Source organism: Hylobates moloch, unplaced genomic scaffold (assembly GCF_009828535.3).
Source record: "Hylobates moloch isolate HMO894 unplaced genomic scaffold, HMol_V3 SCAFFOLD_17, whole genome shotgun sequence".
NCBI classification, from domain to species: domain Eukaryota; kingdom Metazoa; phylum Chordata; class Mammalia; order Primates; family Hylobatidae; genus Hylobates; species Hylobates moloch.
In genome coordinates, this window is record NW_026652292.1 from 22,355,338 (window position 1) to 22,380,419 (window position 25,082).

General features: G+C 34.1%; 1 protein-coding gene across 2 annotated transcripts in view; it reads right to left on the minus strand.

Annotated features, from left to right (window-relative positions):
• The window catches only part of LOC116456674 (cadherin-10), a 166,308-nt gene that overhangs the window by 103,269 nt on the left and 37,957 nt on the right, over window positions 1-25,082 (minus strand). For both annotated transcript variants that reach the window (XM_032135439.2, XM_032135438.2), the window contains exon 2: window positions 9,501-9,854. In XM_032135439.2, the coding sequence (XP_031991330.1) occupies window positions 9,501-9,731 (231 nt within the window). In that variant the 5' untranslated portion in view covers window positions 9,732-9,854. The remainder of the gene's footprint in view (window positions 1-9,500; window positions 9,855-25,082) is intronic.

The following is a 25,082-nucleotide window of genomic DNA, read 5'->3' on the forward strand; positions in this document are numbered from 1 at the left end:
AGAGTCAAAATAGCCCTATTACATATGCAATCTTAGTTTTGTACTTAACTAGAAAAAAATCTGCTAATCAGTGCACTACTTAAAAAAAATAACTGTTTTGATGTGGTAATATATATTAATAAATGTAAGAATATTCTTTTCTTTTCTTTTTTTTTTTTTTTTGAGACGGAGTCTCACTTTGTCGCCCAGGATGGAGTGCAGTGGCGCAATCTCCACTCACTGCAAGCTCCGCCTCCTGGCTTCAAGCAAATTTCTGCCTCAGCCTCCCGAATAGCTGGGATTACAGGCACGTGCCACCATGCCCAGCTAATTTTTGTATTTTTAGTAGAGACGGGGTTTCCTCATCTTGGCCAGGCTGGTCTTGAACTCCTGACCTCGTGATTCACCTGCCTCGGCCCCCCGAAGTGCTGGGATTACAGACGTGAGCCACCGTGCCCGGCCAAGAATATTATTAATAATGGTGAATGAGGTATAATGTTGATTCTAATCCTGGAGTCATACATTCAGGGTCAGAAGCGCATTTTTCCAGCTTTCTCAATTCTTACCACTAGAAAACTTAGAAAATGAGGGCACATATTTTTTCTTAATTATAAGTGAAAGATAATTGGAACTACCTCATGAGGTTGTTGAAATCCTAAAATAATAAAATAAACTTTAAAGGTATCATTATCAGGCTACATCAAGTTTCAAAATATTATATATCTCATTTAACTTTACCCCCAAAATTTTATGTGATAGTAATTATACCAATATTTTGCTTCCAGAAGAATGTTAAATACTGGTGACGAGAAAGGTCTTTTTAAAAACTGGTGATTTAAATTAGCATGCCTTTTTGTTTGCTGATTATGTTTCATGGTGACTTTGAGCTTAATACAGACATATTTAATTATAATTTTTAACAAAAACAGTGAGCTCACCTGATGTTCACATTCACATCTTTTCTTTTTCTTTTTTTTTTTTTTTTTTTTGTGTGTGTGTGTATGTGTGTGTGTGTGTGTGTGACAGAGTCTTGCTCTGTTGCCAGGCTGAAGTGCAGTGGCACAATCTTGGCTCACTACAACCTCCACCGCCAGGGTTTACAGGATTCCCCTGCCTCAGTCCCCCGAGTAGCTGGGACTACAGACACGTGCCACCACACCCGGCTAATTTTTTGTATTTTAGTAGAGACAAGGTTTCACCATGTTGGCCAGGCTGGTCTTGATCTCCTGACCTAGTGATCCACCCGCCTAGGCCTCCCAAAGTGCTCGGATTACAGGCTTGAGCCACCATGCCCGACCTCACATCCTTTTTTACTATCCACATCATAATATATCTTAGCTTTCTAGTTGTCTAGTTGTTCATAATTTCAAATATAGCTTTTTTTTTTTTTTTCCCCCGATACAAGGTCTCACTCTGTCATCCAGGCTGGAGTGCAGTGGCATGATCATGACTCACTGCAGCCTCAAACTCCCAGGCTCAGGTGATCTTTTCACCTCAGCCTTTCTGGTAGCTGGACTACAGGCATGTGCCACCACGCCTGGATAATTTTTTGTATTTTTAGTAGAGAGTATTTTGCCATGTTGCCCAAGCTGATCTCGAACTCCCAGGCTCAAGCAATCTTCGCTTCAGTCTCCCAAAGTGCTGGGATTGCAGACGTGAGCCACTGCACCTGGCCCGCTTAATTTTTAATCTTAATAATATGACTCGCAAAACCTAGAATGTAGCCTTCTTCCAGTCTAACTCAAAGCCATCTTATTCTCATTTGCCCAGATTATTACAACTAGTCTCTCCTGGGTCCACACTGATCTTGAAATTGCTACATCTGTTCCTGTGATGAGTTTGTATCACTCAACAAGATCAGTCATCAATTCCTTGGAACGTTTTGCTTCTTTGGCTTCTAGAAGGGTCATAGTCTCCTTCCCTCCACCAACACACAAACATACTTTTTCTTTAAAAAAAAAAACAAAACCAAAAAAAAACCGGAATTTCGCTTTTGTTACCCAGGCTGGAGTGCAGTAGCACAATCTTCGCTCACTGCAACCTCTGCCTCCCAGGTTCAAGCAATTCTCCTGCCTCAGCTTCCCAAGTAGCTGGGATTACAGGCACCCGCTACCACGCCCAGCTAATTTTTTGTATTTTTAGTAGAGACAGCGTTTCACCATGTTGTCCAGGCTGGTCTCAAACTCTTGACCTCAGGTGATCCACCTGCCTCAGCCTCCCAAAGTGCCAGGATGACAGGCGTGAGCCACCGCTCCCAGCCCAAACATACTTTTTCTTGGATGTTCTCTACATCTAGAAGTAAACATAATCAAAGGTCATTTCCTAGATTTTTGTTTTTTTCTCTTTATTGTGTCCCTTCAGAAGCTCAGTCATCACAGGGGCAGAAGCCTAGTCCACTCATGATTCACAGTTCTGTCCCTCCGCTCTGCTAGACTCAGGAAAATCAGACACACACAAACTAGATTTGGTGCTAAGCCTATGATGCAGACTTGTAAATAGCGACAGAGGAGTGTCAAAGAAAATTAAAGAAGCTCAGTCGTCTTGCGCTTTTTTTGGGGTGGTATTTGAAAATGATACCACTGAATGCTAAGAAATTTGATGATGTAAGTTAAGCTAAACTGCAGCCAAATTAAAATTCCTTTAGAAAATTTGATATAATAGTATATATTCTTACAGCTCAATTTCCTACTTGATAATATACCTCTAATCTTGGGCTAGGATTTAACATTTTAATTTAAAGTTCTACATTTAATAGCTTTATGTAATCTATAAATGCACAGTATATTTTTAAACATGAAGTTAGTGAGATAATTTTGCTAAAGGGGGAATCTGAAATTTACATTAAATTCCCTTTGCCTACTGTGGATTAGAGCTCTAAAGAGAGAAGCAAATGTTTTAAGTTATAGTTTAACAAAGTTGCTGCTCCCCCTCTCACGTTTAATCCACCTACCTGAAAATTTACATGCTTTTCTTTATTAACTTTTTTTTTTTTTTGAGATGGAGGTTAGCTCTTTTTGTCGAGGCTGTAGTGGTGCAATGGGGCAATCTCAACTCACTACAACCTCCGCCTCCCAGGTTCAAGCGATTCTCCTGCCTCAGCCTCCCATGTAGCTGGGATTACAGGCATACACCACCATGCCCGGATAATTTTTTTGTATTTTTAGTAGAAACAAGGTTTCACCATGTTGGTCAGGCTGGTCTCGAACTCCTGACCTCACGTGATCCGCCCACCTTGGCCTCCCAAAGTGCTGGGATTACAGGCGAGAGTCATCGCATCCAGTCTATGTTAACTCTTAATTGAAATTGCCAGGAGTCATGGAACACAGTTCAGTGATTAATAACAATAATAATAGTAAAACAATAAGATAGCCCATATTCTTTAATAAAATGGATGTAGACATTTAGCTATATGAAGTGAGTATTTAAGAATTTACTTTAGGAAACTTATTAAAGTGCTCCCTCCTATTCATGCTTTCATATGAAACAAGTGAGAATATGAATATATGAACACATGCCAATTATGACACATTGATGAGCAAACACAATAACAAACATCCCTCTCTTTGATTTACTATATAGAAAAGAGCATTATTCTTCAATACAATGGGTAAAAAACTTAATTGCACATATAATTATGTATTGTCTCCAAGAAAGAAAATGAGAGAGCTCTGGTAGATATTCATAATATCATATTAATAATAACCATGCTTCATTGCCATTACACATGTACTTGGGTGAATTATATGAATTATGCGAATATGAATTATTGATAAATTATATTGAGATACCTTCTGCAGAGCAAAATTTATGTGAGATTTAATACAGTTTTCATTTACCGAGATTTCTCTTGAGCTTTTACTAAAAATCACTGACCCCATTTTCATATAATATTAATATTCTTGAGTATATATTTAAAAAATTCTGTGTATGAAAAAATGATTGGCTAAATTATAGATATAAATGTTTTACTTTGAATATTTTGATGGAATAAAGTTTTTCAAATTTATGACACAGAATTTTGAGTGCAAAATTTATGCATTCAGGATTTTCCTGAATACTTTGCTAAAATGATATAGTGAGATTTGAAGATGTATTTTCCCTACATAACTGCTAGCTAAAATATTATTGTATTGAGAGATACATACATTGTATGTGTTTTGAGAATTAAAAACAAAGAGGTGGTGTGCTCTGAAGACATTATTACAGTTTTCTGCAAGGCATGCCTCTATTTATAAATGCTTTTATTACTTCTTACTTGAAGTCCCTAGAGATTTTAATACAGGTTTACATTTTGCATGTGTGTGTGATCTTTACATATTAGAGAAATAATTATATTCATGCAAATGTCCACTCATCAGGAAGATATTTATAATCATTTAATCCAAAGGAGTCTCTGTTAATGTCTATCACATCAACTTGATTAATGTTTTCCAGGACTTTTTCTAAGTAAAATTTCCTAATGCATTTATCTTTTCATGTTCTATCATTATATGGTTGCAATGGACATGGTTCCAATAAAAAATAACTGTGTCCCAATATCCCTGTATCCCCCTACCCCATCTAACCACTAAAAGCAGGTTTATATTTAGTAAACAGTTGTTTTTTATGTAGGTTGTTTTGGTCATGTTTGGATATATATATTTTTTAAATCACTTGGGAACGTTTAGTCTCAAGAACAGTCTCATTTCAGTTATCATGTAGAGTGTTTTCTACATACTGAACTCATATAATGCAAAGATTTTCCACTTGTGCACTTGAGATTTATTTTAGCCTAGGAAGTTTGCAGTGGTGGAGGTCAGAACAGCTTCTCCTCCACTTAGTTCCAGCTACTCCTTCTCCATCTGTGGCCAGTTGACATGACTGTGTCCATATTATCAAGAGTAAAAGGGACACAGTCTAATCTGCTGGACACAGTTGCTATTTCTGGGTTTTATTGTTATTTAAATTTGAGTTAGTCTCTCATGGATCAGTTTTTACAGTTTCAGAGAGATCCTCTAGAAATTCTCAATTGTAATTTCCTTATGAGGTATTTCACATCAAAAATACATTCCCAAGGAATAAACAGATCAATAAAACAATAAAAACATGCTTTTTGAGTCTTCAATCTTAACATTTAGTAACATTGATTCATACAGCAAAAACCCCCAAACTGTTTTATTTTCACTGTATTTACAAGTACTGCAGAAATAGAACATGGGAATATTTGTCGACTATTGTTTTGTTCTTGGTTTTGGAGTCTGTGCTATATCTGAAACAAAAGAGGCCCATAACTTGCTGTTATTATTTGCTCTCTTTGAGCAGAGAGTTTATATTTTCCCCACTGTGTGCGTAATACCACAGCGGTACCTAGAAGATCCTCCTCCACATATTTACTGAAAGAAGGAATAAATACTTCATGCATAGTGGGTGTTTGGAGCCAACAAGTCTATAGAGAAGGATGACCACGAGGCTGGAGAAAAATATATGCTTTAAGACTGGACATAAACAGGAGGTCAGGAGGTCTTGTTAGAAGTCTACACTGTGGGAAACAAACAGTAATGCTAACTCTGAAGGGAAGAATATAATTGAGAGCGTATTTAGAAGTATTGAGAGCATATTTAGAAGTAAGAACCCACGAAGAAACAAAATTAGAACTGTTAGGAAAAGGCAAGAGAGATTTTACCATACTGACTTAGAATCAGATTTATGGTTGCCCCTTTATGTTATTGATTGTGTGTGTGTGTGTGTTTTGGGATTTTTCTCAATTTTTGGTTTTGATTAAAATCTGTTTTTAACATGCTTTTTACCACCTGAGACTAATTATCATATAAAATGTAGACAAAGTTTGTGTAGTAAATATAAAATTAGTGATTTGCTTAGAACTGCTTATTTGTTACAACTAAAAGTAAATTCAAGGCTTTACAGTTTAATATAATTATTTACTTTAGATTTGAAGATACGGAAGCTGAGGAATTAGAAATTATCTGCTCAACGCAACTGGACTGAGCAATAGGAAACTGATTAGAAACTACATGTAAAAAGATATTAAACTAATAAAAAATAGGAGTTTATAATTGCAATGTTCCTTGAATTTAAATTTGGAATTTTAAAATATTTATAGAAGGTTTCACTACAGAAGTAACATATTTCAAAAGTAGGTTCCTTGAAGTTCAACATGTGAAGCTCTTGCCTTGGAAGATAACGAGAGGGGAGTGAGTATATAGGAAATACCTACATATTCCAATAAATTCCAGTATACAGGAAGATTCTTAACGGTCAGTGTTATGATTTGATCATGGAAAAAGTGGAAAAAGAAAGCTCTTACACTAAATATATTTTTGTTTAGAATGTATTTAACAGAATGATTTACAGGAAAATGCTTCTATTTATGGCGATCTCAACAAATAAATGTTTTGAATTGAGTATGGTTGACTTTGTTTCTTACAAAACAAAAGGAGCTGTGGCAGTGACAATTAGCCAATGGGCTTTATTCCTCTCCTTTCCCTTTCTCTCTCCCCCTCTTAATTTTTTTTCTAAATGAGTTTTTAAGTACACATATAATTTATATTTATAATGTAATATTATTAGAAGTGAGTACAATAATAGAAATTAGTATATATATATACTATATATAGTATATATATTATGTTAGTGTGTTAGTGTATATAATACACTATAATCATGCCCTTTGATTTCATGGATAAGAAAATGAAGGCCAAGAGAAGTTGACAAACTAAGGGGAGAGAAACAGTGGCAAAAACAATGTCACATCCTAGGTTTTCTGATTGACAGTTGTATGTTTTCTTAAGCTCCTCTCTACTTTAACCCAATGAGCAGTAATGGGATTTTCATTTTGCTTTAACCACATAGCAGTAACGGGTTTCTATCTGAGAAATTATAGGCATCAATTCTTCCTAGGGTCTGGTTAGCTAATTGTTTGGGTATTTAAAAAATTTTTCCTTCCGCTCCACACAGGTGCTTTCTAGTCTTGTCCTCATCAAACCAGTGTAAGTCTCTCCATTGCTAGTGGGAGAGTGCTTTGTAAGCTCCCAAAATATTCCCCACTACAGAGAGATATCTGTCACTATGTTTCCATATGTCTAGTGATTGGAACACACATTACTCTGACATCTAAACCAAGCCAGAGGCATTGAAACACTTATCACCATATCACATGCCTACTTTAAAGGACGTAAAACCGGAAGAATAATTTCTGAAAGAAAATACGACTGTGATAAATTCCTTATAAATAATGATGGAGGGAATATGTGGGGGATTTTAAGTTTTTTATACTTCATGAGGAAAATATATTTTAGCCTCAAGTTATATTTATTATAATGTTTGTTTATTAAAATATCACATGTTAAACATTGCCTTTTTGGCATATCCTCGTGTGTATGTTTATCTCTTAAATAAGATTGTAACTGTATAAGTAATTAATGTAACACAAATAATAAAGCAATTAATACCATACTATAGTATAGACAAAAAATGTTAAAGCATCTATTTCACAGATTACGACATGAATAAACCATGGAAACTACAAAACCGACTGAAATGTGAGCTAAAATCTAGACACTGGCCATTAAAAGCAGACTCAGAGAAGTGTGAGAGTTACAACACCTAAATCATTTCTGTTAACTCTAGTAGTTCAGCACAGTCTATATGGAAAAGAACTGATGAACACATTCATAAATTCCTTACACCAATATTCATTAAAGAGTTTTCTAATTTGTTTTCATAAAGCAGAGCAGGAAGCATAAAATTTGAGATATATATCAAGATGCATATATCTTAAGTTTACCAACTTAATTGTCTTCAGTGATTAAAACTTCTAGACTAGTCTTCTCTGCCAAAGAGCCAAATGCCACCAGATGGCAGAGGGAATTCAATTTAATATGACTCAGGTTAATTCAATCAGCTAAACAATTATTAAGATCTACTCTAAGAGCTTAATACTCTCTTATTACTCTAAGAGATATGAAGTACAGTTGTTGAATTCAAGGTGTTGATATTTTATGAGATAAAAATAAAAAGTAAATAAGAAGTAGCTTGACTATAATGAGAGAGTATAGAATGTAATGATAATTCAATTTACCAACATTTATTAGATCATCATAAAGTACTAGATGAAGGGAAATAGATGCAAACAAGCTAACTGCTATGTACAGGAAGAACCAAAGAAAACTATTTATAGTTTCTACAGCCCAGATTTCAGTTATTATCTTTCTACGCAGTTAGTTTCATAAACTAGAAGTTGTCTATGAGAGCAACCTTCACTCTCTATTCCCAGGCTTTCAATCAACGAGATCCATGAAAAGCCTGCTACTTTGTGCTTTCTGGTAAGATTCCTTTGGTTGCTGTTTCTTTTCCTTTTCTTTCAACATGATATTGAACCTTTAATATCATCTTTCTCATTTTACCAGATATTTTAAAAGGTCTGAAATGATTGCAATATGACAAAACATATCAGTGTTTTAAAATCAATGAAAATGTTGTCTCAAAAATAGGGTTTTTAGAAGAAAAAACCTTTCACACAATTTTAATTATTTGAATGAAGATATCATAGTTAAGGTTAATGCAAAAATTGTCAATGCAGTAATGTATCCATGATAATTATGTAGTGTTAACATGTGATTTATGTTAGTGTACCTAATTTCCTTTTATTCTTTGACATATTCTCACAATCTATAAAAATAATAATATTGACTATTAAAATGAATTTTTTCTTAAGCTCTCAAGTCAACTAAGGCATTATCTAACTTCAATTAGATTCAGATCGTGTCAAGAAGGAAAATTTGAACTGAATACAACATAGTGTGCAAAAGCATTCATTAGTACTTTTATGTTAAGCTTCTCATTTCATTTCCAACCACAACTAATTATCCTCACTAACTTTATAACTCTGTAGAATGAAAACTCTTCCTGTCCACCTCATATTGCAATAGCTAAACTATTTTTACTTGCTTTTCTTCCTGTTTGTTTTTCTTTATACAAATGCACCCATAGTGTGACCTAAGAAAAATAAATAACATTCATACCTAGAATAAATTTTCTTATAATAAGCAACATTTTTATCCTTGAATCATATTTTGGTGACATTTGCTTTCTTATTCTGTAGATTAAACAACTTTGAAATGTTTTTGCTTCCTCACTGAACTCAATAGCAATGTGAAATATATATATATATATATATACACACACACACATATGTATTGTCATTTAAATGACTGTATTTACATATAGGTTTCTCACTATCATTGCTTTCTAACCATAAATTCTAAAATTGCAATTTTGAGTACCTCTTTAATCCATAAGTTATTGGGCAGAATTAATTCTAATAAATAAATTTATGCATTTATCATTTTATATTCATTGCACAGTTTTTATCAAATTAGAATTTGTGTTCCATAAGCAAAAATGCTTTAGGGAGATTTAAAGAATTATATTTATAAAAATGATGGTTTGATGACCTTCAAATTTTCATCAGTAAAATATATAAAGAGCAAATGTAAACATGTGCCATTTTAACACAAGCTTACCTTGCCTACGTATTGATAATCAGATCCTGTATATTCTTCAAGTAAGAAAAATTGATTCCACATCCAACCACGTTTTTGACGATGGAGAATTTTGCCATCACTCCTTGGTACATGTGAACTTAAAATTCTTTGCTGTGGTACAGGCGTCCTTCTGAACATTATTTCTGGAGAGCAGAAATGTGGCAGGCATACCCAGAATAGAAACAGTAGCAAAAATTGATGTATTGTCATAGTTCGCTTCTTGACAAATCTCAATGTAGATGAAGAGAAGTGGTCCTATTTTACCCAGTTGATTTTACTGTGTTTCAACTGGTTTCCAACATTTCATCAGTGTTTTGTTCATGTTTCCCAAAGCTTCAAACAAACAAACAAACAAAAAGTTAGTTGACAACATTATCATTATTACTTTTCATTTTGAATTTAAAGTGACAATAGTTTATTAATAACAACCAGAACATTCATTTTCTTTATTTTTCATACAATAATGAATAGTTTTGAGAAATATTACTTGTCTAGCAATATGACTACAATTTACGAAAATATAATTGTAAATGTTTATTTCCACCAAATTCTAAAGAAAGGACATTATTAGACTTTTTTTTTCTTTTGGCACTTTAACAATTTTTAGTAATTACATTGCTATATACACAGGAGATATAGTTCATTCTGCATGTCAATTTTTTCAGAGTAATTTAACACAAATTATAATTTTGAAAACAAAACTGTGATTTAAATAACCTACAGGAATCATGCCTTCTGTTGTGCAATTTTATATTTTAATGTTTTTAAACAGCAGCATAATTTCTTCAAATTTAATCCTACTCAGAGGTAAAAGTAAAGGCACAAACAAAACACAACACAACACAACAAAACAAAACAAAACAAACGAGAAAACTCGGAATGCCTTCCTTTGAAGACCTCTCCTCTCTTCCCTGTTAGGTTGGACTGGGGAACACCTAGAGTTTCCTTGAGTAGAAAGTAATCACTACTACAGTGAACCAATTTGTAATATAATTAAATACAGCAGATAATCTGCTTCTAACTACCTCTACTGCTTGGTCCAGAACTCCATTATACCCCAGGCTGACTATGGTAACAGCCTACTGACTGTTCTCTACACCCTCCCTGCCACTATTTTCTCAACAAAATTTCCTTAGAAATCTACTAAAATTTAAGTCAGATCATGTCATTTTTCTTCACAAAACACTCCAGTGGTTTCTTATCCCACTTTGATAGAAACCAAAGCCTGTCCAATAATGCTGCACTCAGTTTCTTGACTGCTGGCCACCTCTCTGCCCATGTTTCACTTTAACCCTCCACCACATCCCCCTAAACTGACTCTTCTCCAGCCACAGGGTCCTTCTTGCTTCACCATGCAATACTTTTTACATGCTGCCTTCCTTAACCAGCAACTTCCTACTTGTTCTCTGTGCCTAGAATGATTTTCCTGTAGATGTTCACCCAGCTAGATCCTCTGTTTCCTTCAGGTCTTTCTTTAAAACCACCCCTGACATTTCATATATTCCAGTATACTACATGTATTTTATTTATTTATTTATTGTGTACATATTCTGTTTTTCTGCTACAATCCCATGTAGGAAGATAATTGTACTCTTTTCTTCATTACTGTATCACAGTGCATAAAAAAGAATCTTGCGTGTAATAGATGTTCAATAAACAGTTTGTATGAGTAAATGAATGAATGAATTGCAAGTCAGTGCAAATATTTGACTACCATTACCTGCTATATATTTTTATGCTCAAGCATTTATGTATAGAAATACATATTTTTGAATTACAGTAACTTTTATATTATTCTTCATTTATATTATTGTGAATATACTTATTTTGTTTTGTGTGTGTGTGTCGATTGTCTTTTGTTTCCTAATATGTATGGATTTTATTTCAGGATATAATAAAGTATGTGTTATAAAAAGTGATTTGAGAAGCAGAAGGATTGAGTTTCACTTCTCTAATATGGCAATGCATTATAAGTACTCCTGCTTTTACATTTTTGCTTACATCCACAGTAATTTGTTAGTAATCTCTTTACTTTTTGTTCCATTATTAAGAAGATTTAAAAGTTAATATAAATGTTTCAAAGAAATAAGATTAATAGTGAACCAATGTCTCCCGTGAGTGTATTAAATGACACTGGAGTCGTCCAGAATGCCTGAAGACGTACAGCATGATAGATGGAAATTGTATTTCAATATGTCATGTAATACTCTACTTGGAGTTTAGAAATTATCCGATGCATAAAATGGTCTTACATCACAAAGCACTGAAACTCAAATTGATTGGATTCTAAGTAATAGGAACATTTACCAAAATAGTGGCTTTTATATGTATTAGGATGTGCTAGGCGGTATTCTCCAGAAATGTACACTATTCCCAAGAGGCAGGGGAGAGTTTGTGTGAGGGCTTCTGTTTTCTTCTACAAAAGCTTTAAAACTTATTGAAGAAACAATCATTCTCATTTCATCTCTTTTTACATTTTTAACAATTGTCAGCAATTCTATGATGCATTGGTGATCATTTTCAATACAGTTATAACCTTCTCTAGTGTGAAAAGCCTATGCACCAATGTTTTGGAAAAGAGTAGGTGGGGACTATAGCTATAAAAGTTGCTATTGAATAACTGGACCCCACATGCATGAGATCATTTCCTTCGTTATTGTTCTAGTTTCAATTATTTAATGATAAATGTCCTGAAGAATCCCCAGTAAAATGCATTATTTAATACTGATGCAAGATAATTAGATGACACAGTTAAATAAAAATAGAAAATTATATGAAACAAATCTAACATTTAATTTGTCTGCAGTTAGTTCTTCCTAGTTATGTTCTAAGTAACTAGGAGCCTACATATTAGACATTTCAAAACATTGTGAATTTATTATAAATATCACTAATAATCATCCTTCCAGTAACCTAACCCAAATTACAGTTGGCATTTCCATTTAGCCAAGTGTACCTTTTACATGGTCAGTCAATGCATTGCATTGCTGCTTTTTCCACCCAGTGGCTCTCAGCTGTCTTTTTTTTTTGTCAATGTGTCATCACACTATTTGAAATGATTATCATTTCATGCAAACAGCATACAATAACTACTAACAGATGTTTTCCTTAACCTCAATCTTTCTTATTTAAAATATATCCTACAGGGTGTTGGCTAAATTAATTTTCTGAAACCCACTTCTCCAAGGCTCAAATCAATTAAAATTTTTGAACATGTCTACCACTGGGAAGATTAACATCAAAACTTTATATTTCATTTCAATATCTGAAACCAGATAATCTTTAAAACATCATTTTACAATATTTCTAGTTGTTTTAATTTCAACCCTGATATGTAACTTCTTATATGTATGAACTATTTCCCCACTAATATACAATTCTGAATAATATCCAGGTGACTAGAAACGTATTGAATTTCCCTCAATAGTAAAAAGCGGTATATACAAATGTATCAGTATATGTCTCTTTAATTAACTGATATATTTATAAAAGCTTCTCTAAATACGTTGGACTACTTATGATGAGAAATAAAAGCTAAATTTTAGAATATAAAAATATTAAATAAGGGAGCTGTTGTGCTTGCTTGATATTATTAACAGAATTATAATGAGAAGGAATCAGGTGGGTTGAAACTTGTTAAACTACCTCTCTGACTAAAAATGCTAAAATTAATGAAATCCTATAATTTCAGTTCCAGTTAATTTTATTTTCAGAAAATATTTTCAAAACTACGTTTCTTTATTTTAATATCAAAAATAATTTAACATGAATATCACGTGAGCTTTAAGAATTATTAAAACATCCTTTAGTCATTCTGCAATCCCATATTTCCTTTAGACCAGTGCTCCTCCAACTTTAATGTACATTCACAACTCCTGGGTCACTTGTTAAATATCTATGTTCTCATTCAGCGGGTCTGGTGTGGGGCATAAGATGCAATATTGCCAATATGTTCACCTATAATGCCAATGCAGGTGGACCACGTGTTTTGACTGGCAAAGCTGTAGACCTCCCTCACACCTAAAATCATCCTCAGAATGTTTTTATAACTTTTTCCTATTTAGTGCTTCAGCCCCCAGATACGTAGCCTACTACGAGGGGAATATAAGCTATATGGTGACTGCGGTCAGAAAATCAAAACATTATTTCTAAATACTCTAAGGCCTTTTTCCATATTTTTTTAACCAGAAGAGTTTGTTTGCTTCAAGCTACAGTACATACGATAGCAATTTTTCTCCTAATCATGCTGTAAACTATGTTTTTCTTTATATGTGCATTTTAAAGCATTTGTCTCACTGGGTCTCATTTCATTTTTACAATAACAGGATTTTCATTATTCTTCTGAAATACTTATCACAAATATTATTTTCTCTATAACCTGTTAATTTTATTATATAGGCAGCCAAGAACAGCAGATCACAGAATATAATATAATGGGCATTTTGGTACATCTTGATTACTAATTAAGTCTCCACACATCACAGATGATCAATTAAGCTACAATCTATTCTTGGCTAATAAAAGGAATTAGTCCTTCTTCAGTCAATTTATTATGTTGATTAGGATCCCAATGTGCCAGCTTTTAAAAATATATATATTATTTATAAGAGTAATCGAAAATGCTAAAGATTATAGATATAAAACTCCCTATAGATGGATAATTTTAATCCTTTTAAAGTTTCATAGACCAAATACAGTCTAATAACATTTCAACATTGAGAAATAAAGGAACATTTTTCAGATGTGTTTATACAATTAAAATGAGTCAAGGCATACTAAATACTTCCTTTTTATTCAGCTGATACCATTTTATGCATCTAGTATAAAGCACCATGTGAGATAATTGAATCAAAGCATTACACTAAGGACTCAAATAATGTGAGTCCATATGCTTGATCATATTATCCAAGAGTTCATTACACATTACCTACTGTGCTCTATTGTCATAGAAAATGTGTAATTCTACATTGAATATTTATCACTCTATTTTAAGTATTCTGCATATATATTTCTGTTTAGACTGTAAGTTTGAGGCAGGGTTTTATGTCTTCCATGCAAAGCTAGTAATATAGAGAATAATGCAAAGTGTTAAATAAGTATTTTTAAATTGGATTGAATATTATAATTATTTGTAAAACATTTCAATAAGAAAGAAACTTGCTTTGTTTTTCTTAAAAAAAAAAAGTTCAAGGACCATTTTATGCCTATATCTTATTTGTATTTAAGATAACAGAACTCACATAAGACATTAATGACAAAGGCAATCAATATATCACTGTTGAATGAAATACACAACACAAAGGTTTGGTAGTCTTAGATAAGTTATCAACCATTGCTGGGATTGTTATCAATGCAGAAAGAATCCCAAGAAGCTCTGGTCCTTGCTATTCTTTTCAGATTAAAATTCTCCTTCAAGCAAAACCGTTTGAAATTAGTTTTATTCTCTAGGAATGTGACCTGCACACAAACTGGTAATACACCTCTCCAGCTATACTACGTGCTAACATCTCTATGTGATAATTTGCAAAACCAGATATCAACCATATAAATTTGGGGTCAGTGGGTAGACAAAACATATGGCAGGGATAAAGAGGATTGTTGAATGAGGCACATAACTTCATGTGGCCATTATCTCTAAGATCCCTGCTAATAGGCTAAAGAATGTCATCCAAGAGTTCTTGCCACTCTCTGAGCAACCTTTTTAACTCAGCAGTAAATGTGACAGTCGCAGATGTAACTTGATCCACAAGCAAGTTAGCAGTGCTAATACAGATGTGACATTGCACCTGCTGCTTCCTGAAAGTCTCATTTTACTGTAGCTAGGATTTATTTCATTATGTGGAGAATGATAGCAAGAATGCTCTGAGAGTTACTTAAAGATGTTCGTATAAAAGCCATCTGGTACCCAGTTTTCTTTGATCCAGGACTTGAACTGCTTCTGCAAAACAATGAGTGAAGAGATAGGAAGAGAGAGTTTGGGAGATTATTAAGATTTCCTACCCAAGATGGTTTGTCATTCTTCACTTAATTCATTATTATTAGGACTTCAAGAAAAATAGCCATAGCTTGGAGAAAGAATCCATTAAAGATTATTTTTCTTCTAAGTTACTTCTAAGAAAACCATTTGTGCATGTACTAATGAATGGTGTGTAACCTAAATTACTATGCACTTTAGTGTGTTCAACTATGAGAATGTGTAGAACATGCATCAGACTGGCATAAACTGTACTGCAAAATATATTTCTGCTGTTATACCTGAAGGTGCAAAAATATACATGACACTCATTTGTGAAAAGCAATCAAAAGTATAAAGATGGAGATATAAGATTGGCCATTAAAAATCTACTTAAATGCATAAATATAGATCTTTACACAAGGATAAGCATAGGAATCATAAGACAAATCTTTGTGGCGTGTATTTGTGAGATAGTGAAGGTTAAGAATAAGAAGCAGAAAAAAACTTATCAGCACTAATTTTTGACTCTAATTATGGTTTAATATTTGCACAATACTAAAAACCCACTTTTAGATGGCCTGTCTAATCTCTATGTGTAGTCCCATTTTATAAAAAAGGATTATCTCCTAAATTATGCATGTGTAGCTGAAATATAAAATTGGAATAATGTTCCATTAGTTAAATTTCATTTTCCTGAGGGCAGAAAGGGGCCAGATCATAATTAATTCTTTATTTTTTAAAATGCTTGACTCAATTCTAAATTGTACTTACACTGCAGTTTTCAACTGACCAAAAAAGACAATACAAGACTTATTCCTCATTTTCTAATATCCATTTTTTGATTCTTAAAGGGATCAATCCCAAAATATAGAATATAGAATCTGAAACACGTTATTAGTTGTGTAAATCCTTCAGTTATTGAACTATAATATAGTGAGCACCTCAGTGAACTAGTTATTGAAGAAATCATTGTATTTTTTTCTTCACATCTCAACAGAGCATGTTTAGAATTTTCTTTCTATAAATAGGGTCATTGACGCTGAGAATTATTCCTTCAGCAATGTCTATGAAGCTCTATCACAATGGAGCCATGAATTCTGTTGTGTGGAATCTGTAAAATGTAAACAAAATTGAAATGGTTCTCACAGTCTAAGAATTAACAATGGGAATCCATGAAAAGAGCACCTAATCCAAACACGGGTGGTCTGAGGAATCTTTTTGGAGGAAACCACATCCTAGCTGGCACAAATGAAAGCGCAGAGCGTCAGTGCGTGCGTGTGCGTGTGTGTGTGTGTGTGTGTGTGTGTGTGTGTGTGTTCTGTACATGCATGCAGATGTACGTGTTTGCAAACAAGGACAGGAGTTCAAATGAGTTGTGGCAACACAATAGAGAGAAACTGCGTTTCATGAATTGACATAACAGATCATGGGTATGTAATGGGTTATAAAAAAAGAAAAGAATGTGCAAAGCTCAGGGGGAAAAAGAAATATATACATTAAGGAAATAAAATAATTTTGCATAACACTTCTAAGGTGACTAAGTTCAAAAACAGATTTAGGTCTAGGTCTGACACAATGTGGAGTTCAAAGTAGCTAATCCTTTAGCCACAATTTTTTCTACTGTAGCCAGTATTGGGTTATGTCTTTGATGGGCCTTAGGCAGTTTGTATTTGTGGCATTTTTTTTCTTAAAAAAATAAAAGAAGAAAGAAAATACATTTTACAACTGCATTTAAGCAAAGAGCCACATATTAATATATGTTAGAGAATTTTCTTTCATCCAAAAGTTCAATTTTTTTATTTTAAAATAAATTAAATCATTTTCATGGGCCTCCAAAAGTATCACGGGCACTCAGCTGGGTGCCTACTGGGCTTAATGGAAAAGTCAACCATGTCCTTAGCAGCAAATATATCATCATGGACTTTTGTACCCAGCTTCGGAAATCAAATTTTTCTCCCATGGGTTAATATGACAGATAAGGAAACAGTTTAAGAGTAATGTTATGTGATTTGCTCAGTCTCAAAGAGTTAGTGTCATAACCAGAAATATAACTTGGTCACCAGATTCCCTTTACACTGTTCTGAAGTCTCCTCCATAATTTAGTAATGAATAGATGTTACTATGATTAAACTTTACATGCTAATGCCCTTATCTAGGAGACATCCCAGCTAGCTTCCAGTTTGCTGAACACAAATAAGACAGACCCACTGGGAGTTGGAAGTGTATGAACTACAGACCATGAATGTACTTGGACACACAAAATAAGGGTCCAAGAAAAGAATACTAGTTCAAAACATTTAAAAATGTGTGGGATGTCTAAATTCCACAGATTGCTTTGATTTCAAACATATCATTGATATGTTGAATTTTAAGTATAAATCTGCTATTCAAATGCTCTTGAGAATAAAGATTCCATAGCTATTTTTTTTTCTTTTTTAAGAATTGTGCCAGTGGAAGGAAAGCTTGAATGGGTTAAAGTTGTAAATTAGTTGATAAAAAGATATTTTAAAAATTACCTTTAAAAGTGTGGACACATTAAGTGGTTTCTTCTCCCACACTCATTAAATTCATACCATGACCCTAACCCTACCATTATCATCCCTTGCTACTATTCTTGCGATTCCAACTAAATCACAGTTTGCAGTTTTTCATGCAATAGGTTTTATGACCACTCACTTTAACAAATTTTGGTTTTTGTGTATGTATGTCTGACTTTTTTTGTAGTGCACACTAATGGTGAAATCATTACTTTTGATTATGTTTAACCATTAGAAAGTATTAGAATTTATAAGTCTGATTCAGTAAAGAATTTGGTGCACAAATCCAGTATAATACTAATCACTACAACAAAAATTCACACTTATTAAAGGCAGTGAAATTTGTAAGCTTTCAGACATTGCAAGAGATTATGCATTAGTCCTTGCACCAATTATATATTTGATCTATATTCAGTCACAATTACAGTGGGAACCAGAGAGATTTATCATTTCAGCAAGTATTTAGTGGGCTAAGATCACTGCCAGAAACAAAGCAGTACATCTAAATTCTGGACCATTAAATCACAATCTATAAAGTGCCATTCATTCAGTTTAATTGCGAAATAGTATGTCAAGCAGAGTGCTGCTCATCATTTCCTGTCTTCCTTGGATAACTGGTATACCTTTTGTGTATACCCGCTCTGTGTTTAAATGGTATTTCCTGAATTTGTGCATGGTGATACTTAATACATGATGTTACAGCACTTTTTACCTATTTCTCCAATTAGACATTCTGCAACTTGGGGAAAGGTATTATTGTATTGCTTTGCATGTGTGTGTATATGTGTATATGTGTATGTTCCCTTAATGACCTTTAATGGACTGAGTTAATCAAAGAAAAAAATTCTTTTTGAGTTTATTTTAACTTACTCTCCTGTCTCCTACCACAATCTAGGAATATGCAGTAGTAGATGCTAGAGATAAGAAGATGGGAAAGAGATTAAGGAAAAAATAGTTTATTTAGATTGAGTCTTCTCACTTTCTTACTCCCCTAACTCAGCTATGGAATGAAAATATGGAGTCATAAGGGAAGAATACGTCTCAAGGCCTAATTTTCTAGAATAGATGCTTCCTGAATACATTCACTATCCTGATTTCTTTTCTAAAATGTTTATTCACCCTTTTCAAGACAATCCATTGATCATTTTAATAACTTATCTTGGGATTACAGTGGCTTTGTCTGATAATGAAACTCTAAAAACTAAAAGATTTCAATTTTTTAAATAAGAGGAATCAGACAGCCACTAGGGTAGAAATAAAACATCTGTGATATATCAAGAGGAACAAAGAACACAACATGATAAGGAAGTACAAGTACAAGTCTCTGTATAACTACCGGTGTCAGTTTCTGCCTTCATCAGCTTTAGTTGTAAAGACCATTCAATTCAACCTGCACATTTTCTCTTCGGAGTCTAACACAATCCAAACAAGTACTATATATGTAGAATATAAAGAATAAAAAACACTTCCCAACACATTTTATGAATGTATCATTACTCTGACACCAAAGTGATAAAACATTATTACAAGAGGAGAAAATCAAAAACAAAACAAAATTGAAAAACAACTTTTGTGAAGACAGATACACAAATCTTCACCAAAATATTAGCAAGTGGAAGCAATATGTAAAACATATAATACGTCATGACTTCACCTTAGTATAATGTTGGCTCAACATTCAAATGCCAACCATTGTCGTAATTGTCATATCAACAGATTTTTTAAAACTATGACCATTTCAATAGATGAAGAAAAAACATTAGACAAAATTTGACATCCTTCATGATAAAAATTCTCCATGAAGTATGACTGAAACTAACTTCCTCAAGTCTCATATAGCAGACCCATAAAATCCTACAACTAGCATACTTGCTGGAAAAAAAAAAAAACAAAAAAAAACAAAAAAAAACGCGAACGTTTCCCCCTGTATATTCCGGAACAAAGTGTAGATAAGATACCTACTTTTACCACTTCAACTTTATTTTTTTATTATTATTATACTTTAAGTTTTAGGCTACATGTGCACAATGTGCAGGTTTGTTACATAGGTATCCATGTGCCATGTTGGTGTGCTGCACTTTAAACTGGTTGTCCTAGCCAAAGCAGTGAGGCAAAGAAAAAAGAAATGGAAATCATACATATTGAAAAAGAAAAAATAAAACCGCGTCTATTTGCAAATGGCATGATCTTGAAGATGGAACCTCCCAGAGAAGTTACATTAAAAGCTACCAATCTAATCAATGAGTCCAGTAAGTTGACAGGAATATACGATCAAACAAAACAATGAAAGTTTTACATACAAACAATTAATACTTCTAAATTGAAATCAAAATAAAAATTAAAAATGTCTGGCACGTGGCTCACTCCTGTATTCAAAACCCTTTGGGAGGCAGAGGCAGGAAGACTACTTGAGGCCAGGAGTTCAAGACCAGCCTGTGCAACATAGTGAGACCCCATATCTACAAAAAAATTAGCCAGGTGTAGTGGCACATGCCTGTAGCAGCTACTCTGGAGACTGATGTGGGAGGATTGCTTGAGCCCAGAAGTTCACAACTGCAGTGAGCTATAATCATGTAATTGCCCTCCAGCCTGGGTGATGAAGCAAAATTCTGTCTCTAAAAATACAATACAATAAAAAAATTTATCAATGTGCAATAAAATTTGGTAGAAATTAAACAAAATATATGCAAAAAAAGAAAAAAACTGACAAATTGCATTTGATGAAAATTAAAAGCAAAAGTCTCTTCAAAGACACAATAAAATGAAAGATAAGTTAGAAACTCTTGGCTGGGCACGATGGCTCACACCTGTAATTCCAGCACTTTGGGAGGCCGAGGTGGGCAGATCACCTGAGGTCAGGAGTTCAAGACCAGCCTAGCCAATATGGTGAAACCCCATATCTACTAAAAAATACAAAAATTAGCCGGGCGTGGTGGCAGGTGCCTTAATCCCAGCTACTTGGGAGGCAGGGGCAGGAGAATCCTTTGAAGCCGGGAGGCGGAGGTTGCAGTGAGCCGAGATCAAGCCATTGTAGTCAAACCTGGGGGACAAGAGCAAGACGTCTCTCAAAAAAAAAAAAAAAAAAAGAGAGAGAGAGGTAAGAACTCTTAGAAAATCATTGAAAATGTGTCTCTGATAAAGCCTTTTTTCGTACTGTATAAAGAATTGCCAAATCTCCATAAATGAAAACAAATAACCCAATTGAAAACAGGCAAAGAACTTGAACAGACATCTTTAGCAAAGAAAACACATAGATGGAAAATAATCATATAAAGACTTGCTCAACGTCATTCATCTGTACGCAACAAGAATTTGAAAATGAAGACCACAATGCATACCACTACATTAAACTAAAATAGCTAAAATAACATTTTAAGAAGACATTACCAAGTGTTGGAAAGGATATACAGCAGGGATGTAGTATAGGTCTATGACCTGCTGGGAACCGGGCCACACAGCAGGAGGTGAGGAGCCTGTGACCAAACATTAGCACCTGAGCTGCGCCTCCTGTCAGATCCAATCAGCAGTAGGGGGGAGGGGGGATTAGCTTCTCATAGGAGTAGGAACTTTATTATGAACTGCACATGCAAGGGATCTAGTTTGCACACTCCTTATGAGAATCTAATGGCTGATTGCCTGACAATCTGAGGTGGAACAGTCATCCTGAAATGATTCCCCCAACACCTCCTCCCATCCACAGAGAAACTGTCTTCCACGAAGTGGGTCATTGGCACCAAAAAGGTTGGAGACCACTGATATAGAGTAATTGAAACTTCTATACCTTGCTGGTGGGAATGCAAAATATCATAGACACTTTAGAAAACAAATTTGTGGTTCTTAAGATGTTACATATGTACTAATAATTTGATACAATATTCCTACCCTAGGTACTTGTTGAGGAAAAATAAGAAAATTTGTTCACATAAAACTTTATACAAATGATTATATCTTCTTTATTTATAATCATCAATTGGGAACAACCCAAATGTCCTCAAATGGGTGAATGGGTAAACAAACTTTGGTGCATCCATACAATGACATACTACTTATTAATATCATGAACAACTGATACATGGATGAATCTCAAACGCATTATGCTAAATAGAATAAGCCAGCCTCAAAATCATATACAATGTATGATTTTATTTATATGGCATTCTTGCAAAAGCAAAAGTATAGGGATACGAGAGAGGTGATGGTTAATGTCTAGTCACCACAAAGTGACAAGAGGTAACTCCCTGGGGAGATGGAAATGTTCTCCATGTTGACTACAGTGGTAGTTATAAAACTGTAGGCATTTATCAAAATTCATAGAAATTTACCCTAGAAAGGATGAATTTTACTATCTGTAAATTTTACCTCCCTGCAAATGGCCAAAAGTTACATGAAATGATGCTCAGCATCACTAATCAGGGAAATGTAAATCAAAATCACAATGCGCTATCATCTAACACCTGCTAAGATGACTATTACAGGCCTGGCGCAGTGGCTCACACCTGTAATCCCAGCACTTTGGGAGGTCAAAGTGGGCGGATCACTTGGGATCAGGAGTTCGAGACCAGCCTGGCCAACAAGGTGAAACCTCATCTCTACTAAAAATACGAAAATTAGCCAGGCATGGTGGCATGTCCCTGTAATCCCAGCTACTTGAGAGGCAGAGGCAGGAGAATCACTTCAACCTGGGAGGTGGAGGTTGCAGTGAGCCGAGATCACACGACTGCACTCCAGCCTGGGTGACAGAATGAGATTCTGTCTCCAAAAAAAAAAAAAAAAAAAAAAAAAAAAAAGGCTTTTATTTAAAAGGATGAATGCAACGTATAAAAAAGATTTTTACCTTCATTGTATTTTTGTTATCAAATATTATTTTAATAATTGAAAACGTTTAAGAGTAGGTAATTTTATGAATTACACAGGAAGCAAAACTTACTACATATCCATTATATATCTAAACATGCAGCATCCAGAAAAAAGCATTCATTTAAAAATGTTATTTAGATCAATGGTTCCTTTATTCTACTCTGAGACATTAGTGTTTCAAATGAAAAGATGCCCTAAATTGAATGTTCCATTTTGTTTCCTGTTATTCTTTGATTCTAGCTAGTTATCAGTTGTCAAAACAACAGACTAACCCTAACACCTAACAGCATGTCAAATATATACTTTTTAATCTCTACAACCTCGTCAGAACTTTATTTCCTCAGCTTGGCCTGGACACCCTCAGCTTCAGCAAACGGGAGTCAATGCAAAAGTGCATAAAATATGAGGGCTCTGAAAGCCTGGGCCTGCTTAGGGGAGTGTGTAATTTAATAAAGTGTTCATTGATGTCAGCACACGGGCTCATCGGACTCACGTTGATGCTGATGCCTGCAGCACAGAGACTCCTAGTCCTAATTAGATGACTGAAGTAAGATTACATTTTCCCTTGGAGATAGGCACAAGGGTGGGAGAGTTACTCTCAAAGGGATTTAGATTTACAAGTATCTGATGGAACACAACAAAAATAGGGAAAGGCACACTTTAGGGAAACCAATGAGGGAAATGAACTTAACAGAGTTGCATTATTTATAAGAAGGAAAGTTAAAAAAACCACCATCAGGTGTCTATTGTTCCTACTTTATTCACACAGAAAGCCTGACATAAATTATAAATAAGGAAAAATATTTTTATGACAGATATGCTAAGCTTCCAACAACCCCTTTTAAATCCCAGAGAAATTTTAGCAATATGACTTAGAATTTTAAGTATTATATTATACACTTTATTGTCTAGGGATGTCCGTTAGTTTTTTATGACTTTTAAAATTCTATCTGAAAAGGTCAAATTAATGATTTCTCAAAAAATTAAATTATGTATTATTCACAGAGCAAAGACATTTTGTCTCAGATCACATAATGAAAGTTTTGTCATAATGAGGAAAAAACAAATATGTACCATTTTTGTGAGTGTTTCATTATTATTTTAAATGTTTTATCTCCTAGCCTAATATAAATATGAAAGATTATCTGGTGATTAAAAATTATTAACTAAGTATTGCTATACAGATAATTTTATATTTTAAAGCAGGCCCTCTTATTTTTTGTTTAATTTGACAGCATCAACCTAGACATTTTGAGCTTCCTGACAATGTTCAAATCCTCATTCTTTGCTACTGAAATATCCTTGGCTAAAAATATTAATCTTCGGAGGAAAAACATTAGTGTATGTACGATAATATTTCATATTTTTAAACAGTAGTATAGCCATGTTCTGATATAAAAAAAGATTGTCAACAGAATTATCCCATTTTAAACCACTGGTAATGAGACAGAATATGGAGCAGTAACGGGTTCTGTTGGCAAACCGAGTCATCCTCTCTGACTTTTCTTATTCTATTTGTCAACACATGTGTTGTTCCTCAGTGGCTTAATTTATTTACATTCTGAATTATTATTATTATTTTTTTTGAGATGGAGTCTCACTCTGTCACCAAGCTGGAGTGTAGTGGCGTGATCTTGGCTCACTGCAACCTCCGGCTCCTGGGTTCAAGCGATTCTCCTGACTCAGCCTCCCGAGTAACTGGGATTAGAGGTGTGCTAATTTTTGTATTTTTAGTAGAGATGGGGTTTCACCATGTTGGCCAGGATGGTCTCAATCTCTTGACCTCGTGATCCACCCGCCTCGGCCTCCCAAAGTGCCAGGATTACAGGTGTGAGCCACCACGCCTGGCCGACATTCTGAATGTTTTAACAAAAGATTTCAAAATATAAAGTAGTAGTAAAAATTACATTATCCTAATGTTTCAGTGAAAACACATTTAAAAATTTTTAATCATCCCATCACTTAATTAATTTGTTTAATGAACAATTGTTTAATACTTCACATGAACCAGATACTTTGCTATATAATGAGGATATAACAGCACAAGAGCACTGGTTTAAAGAAAGCTTAAATTTCAACAGGGTGAAATAGATATATTAGCAATATAAAATGAATAAGCTGCATTTTCAAAGTTATTAAAATTTGTACATTGAAAAATTTCCCATAACACATTATGCATAGCTGCACCCCAATTAACAGTATTCTTTGAGC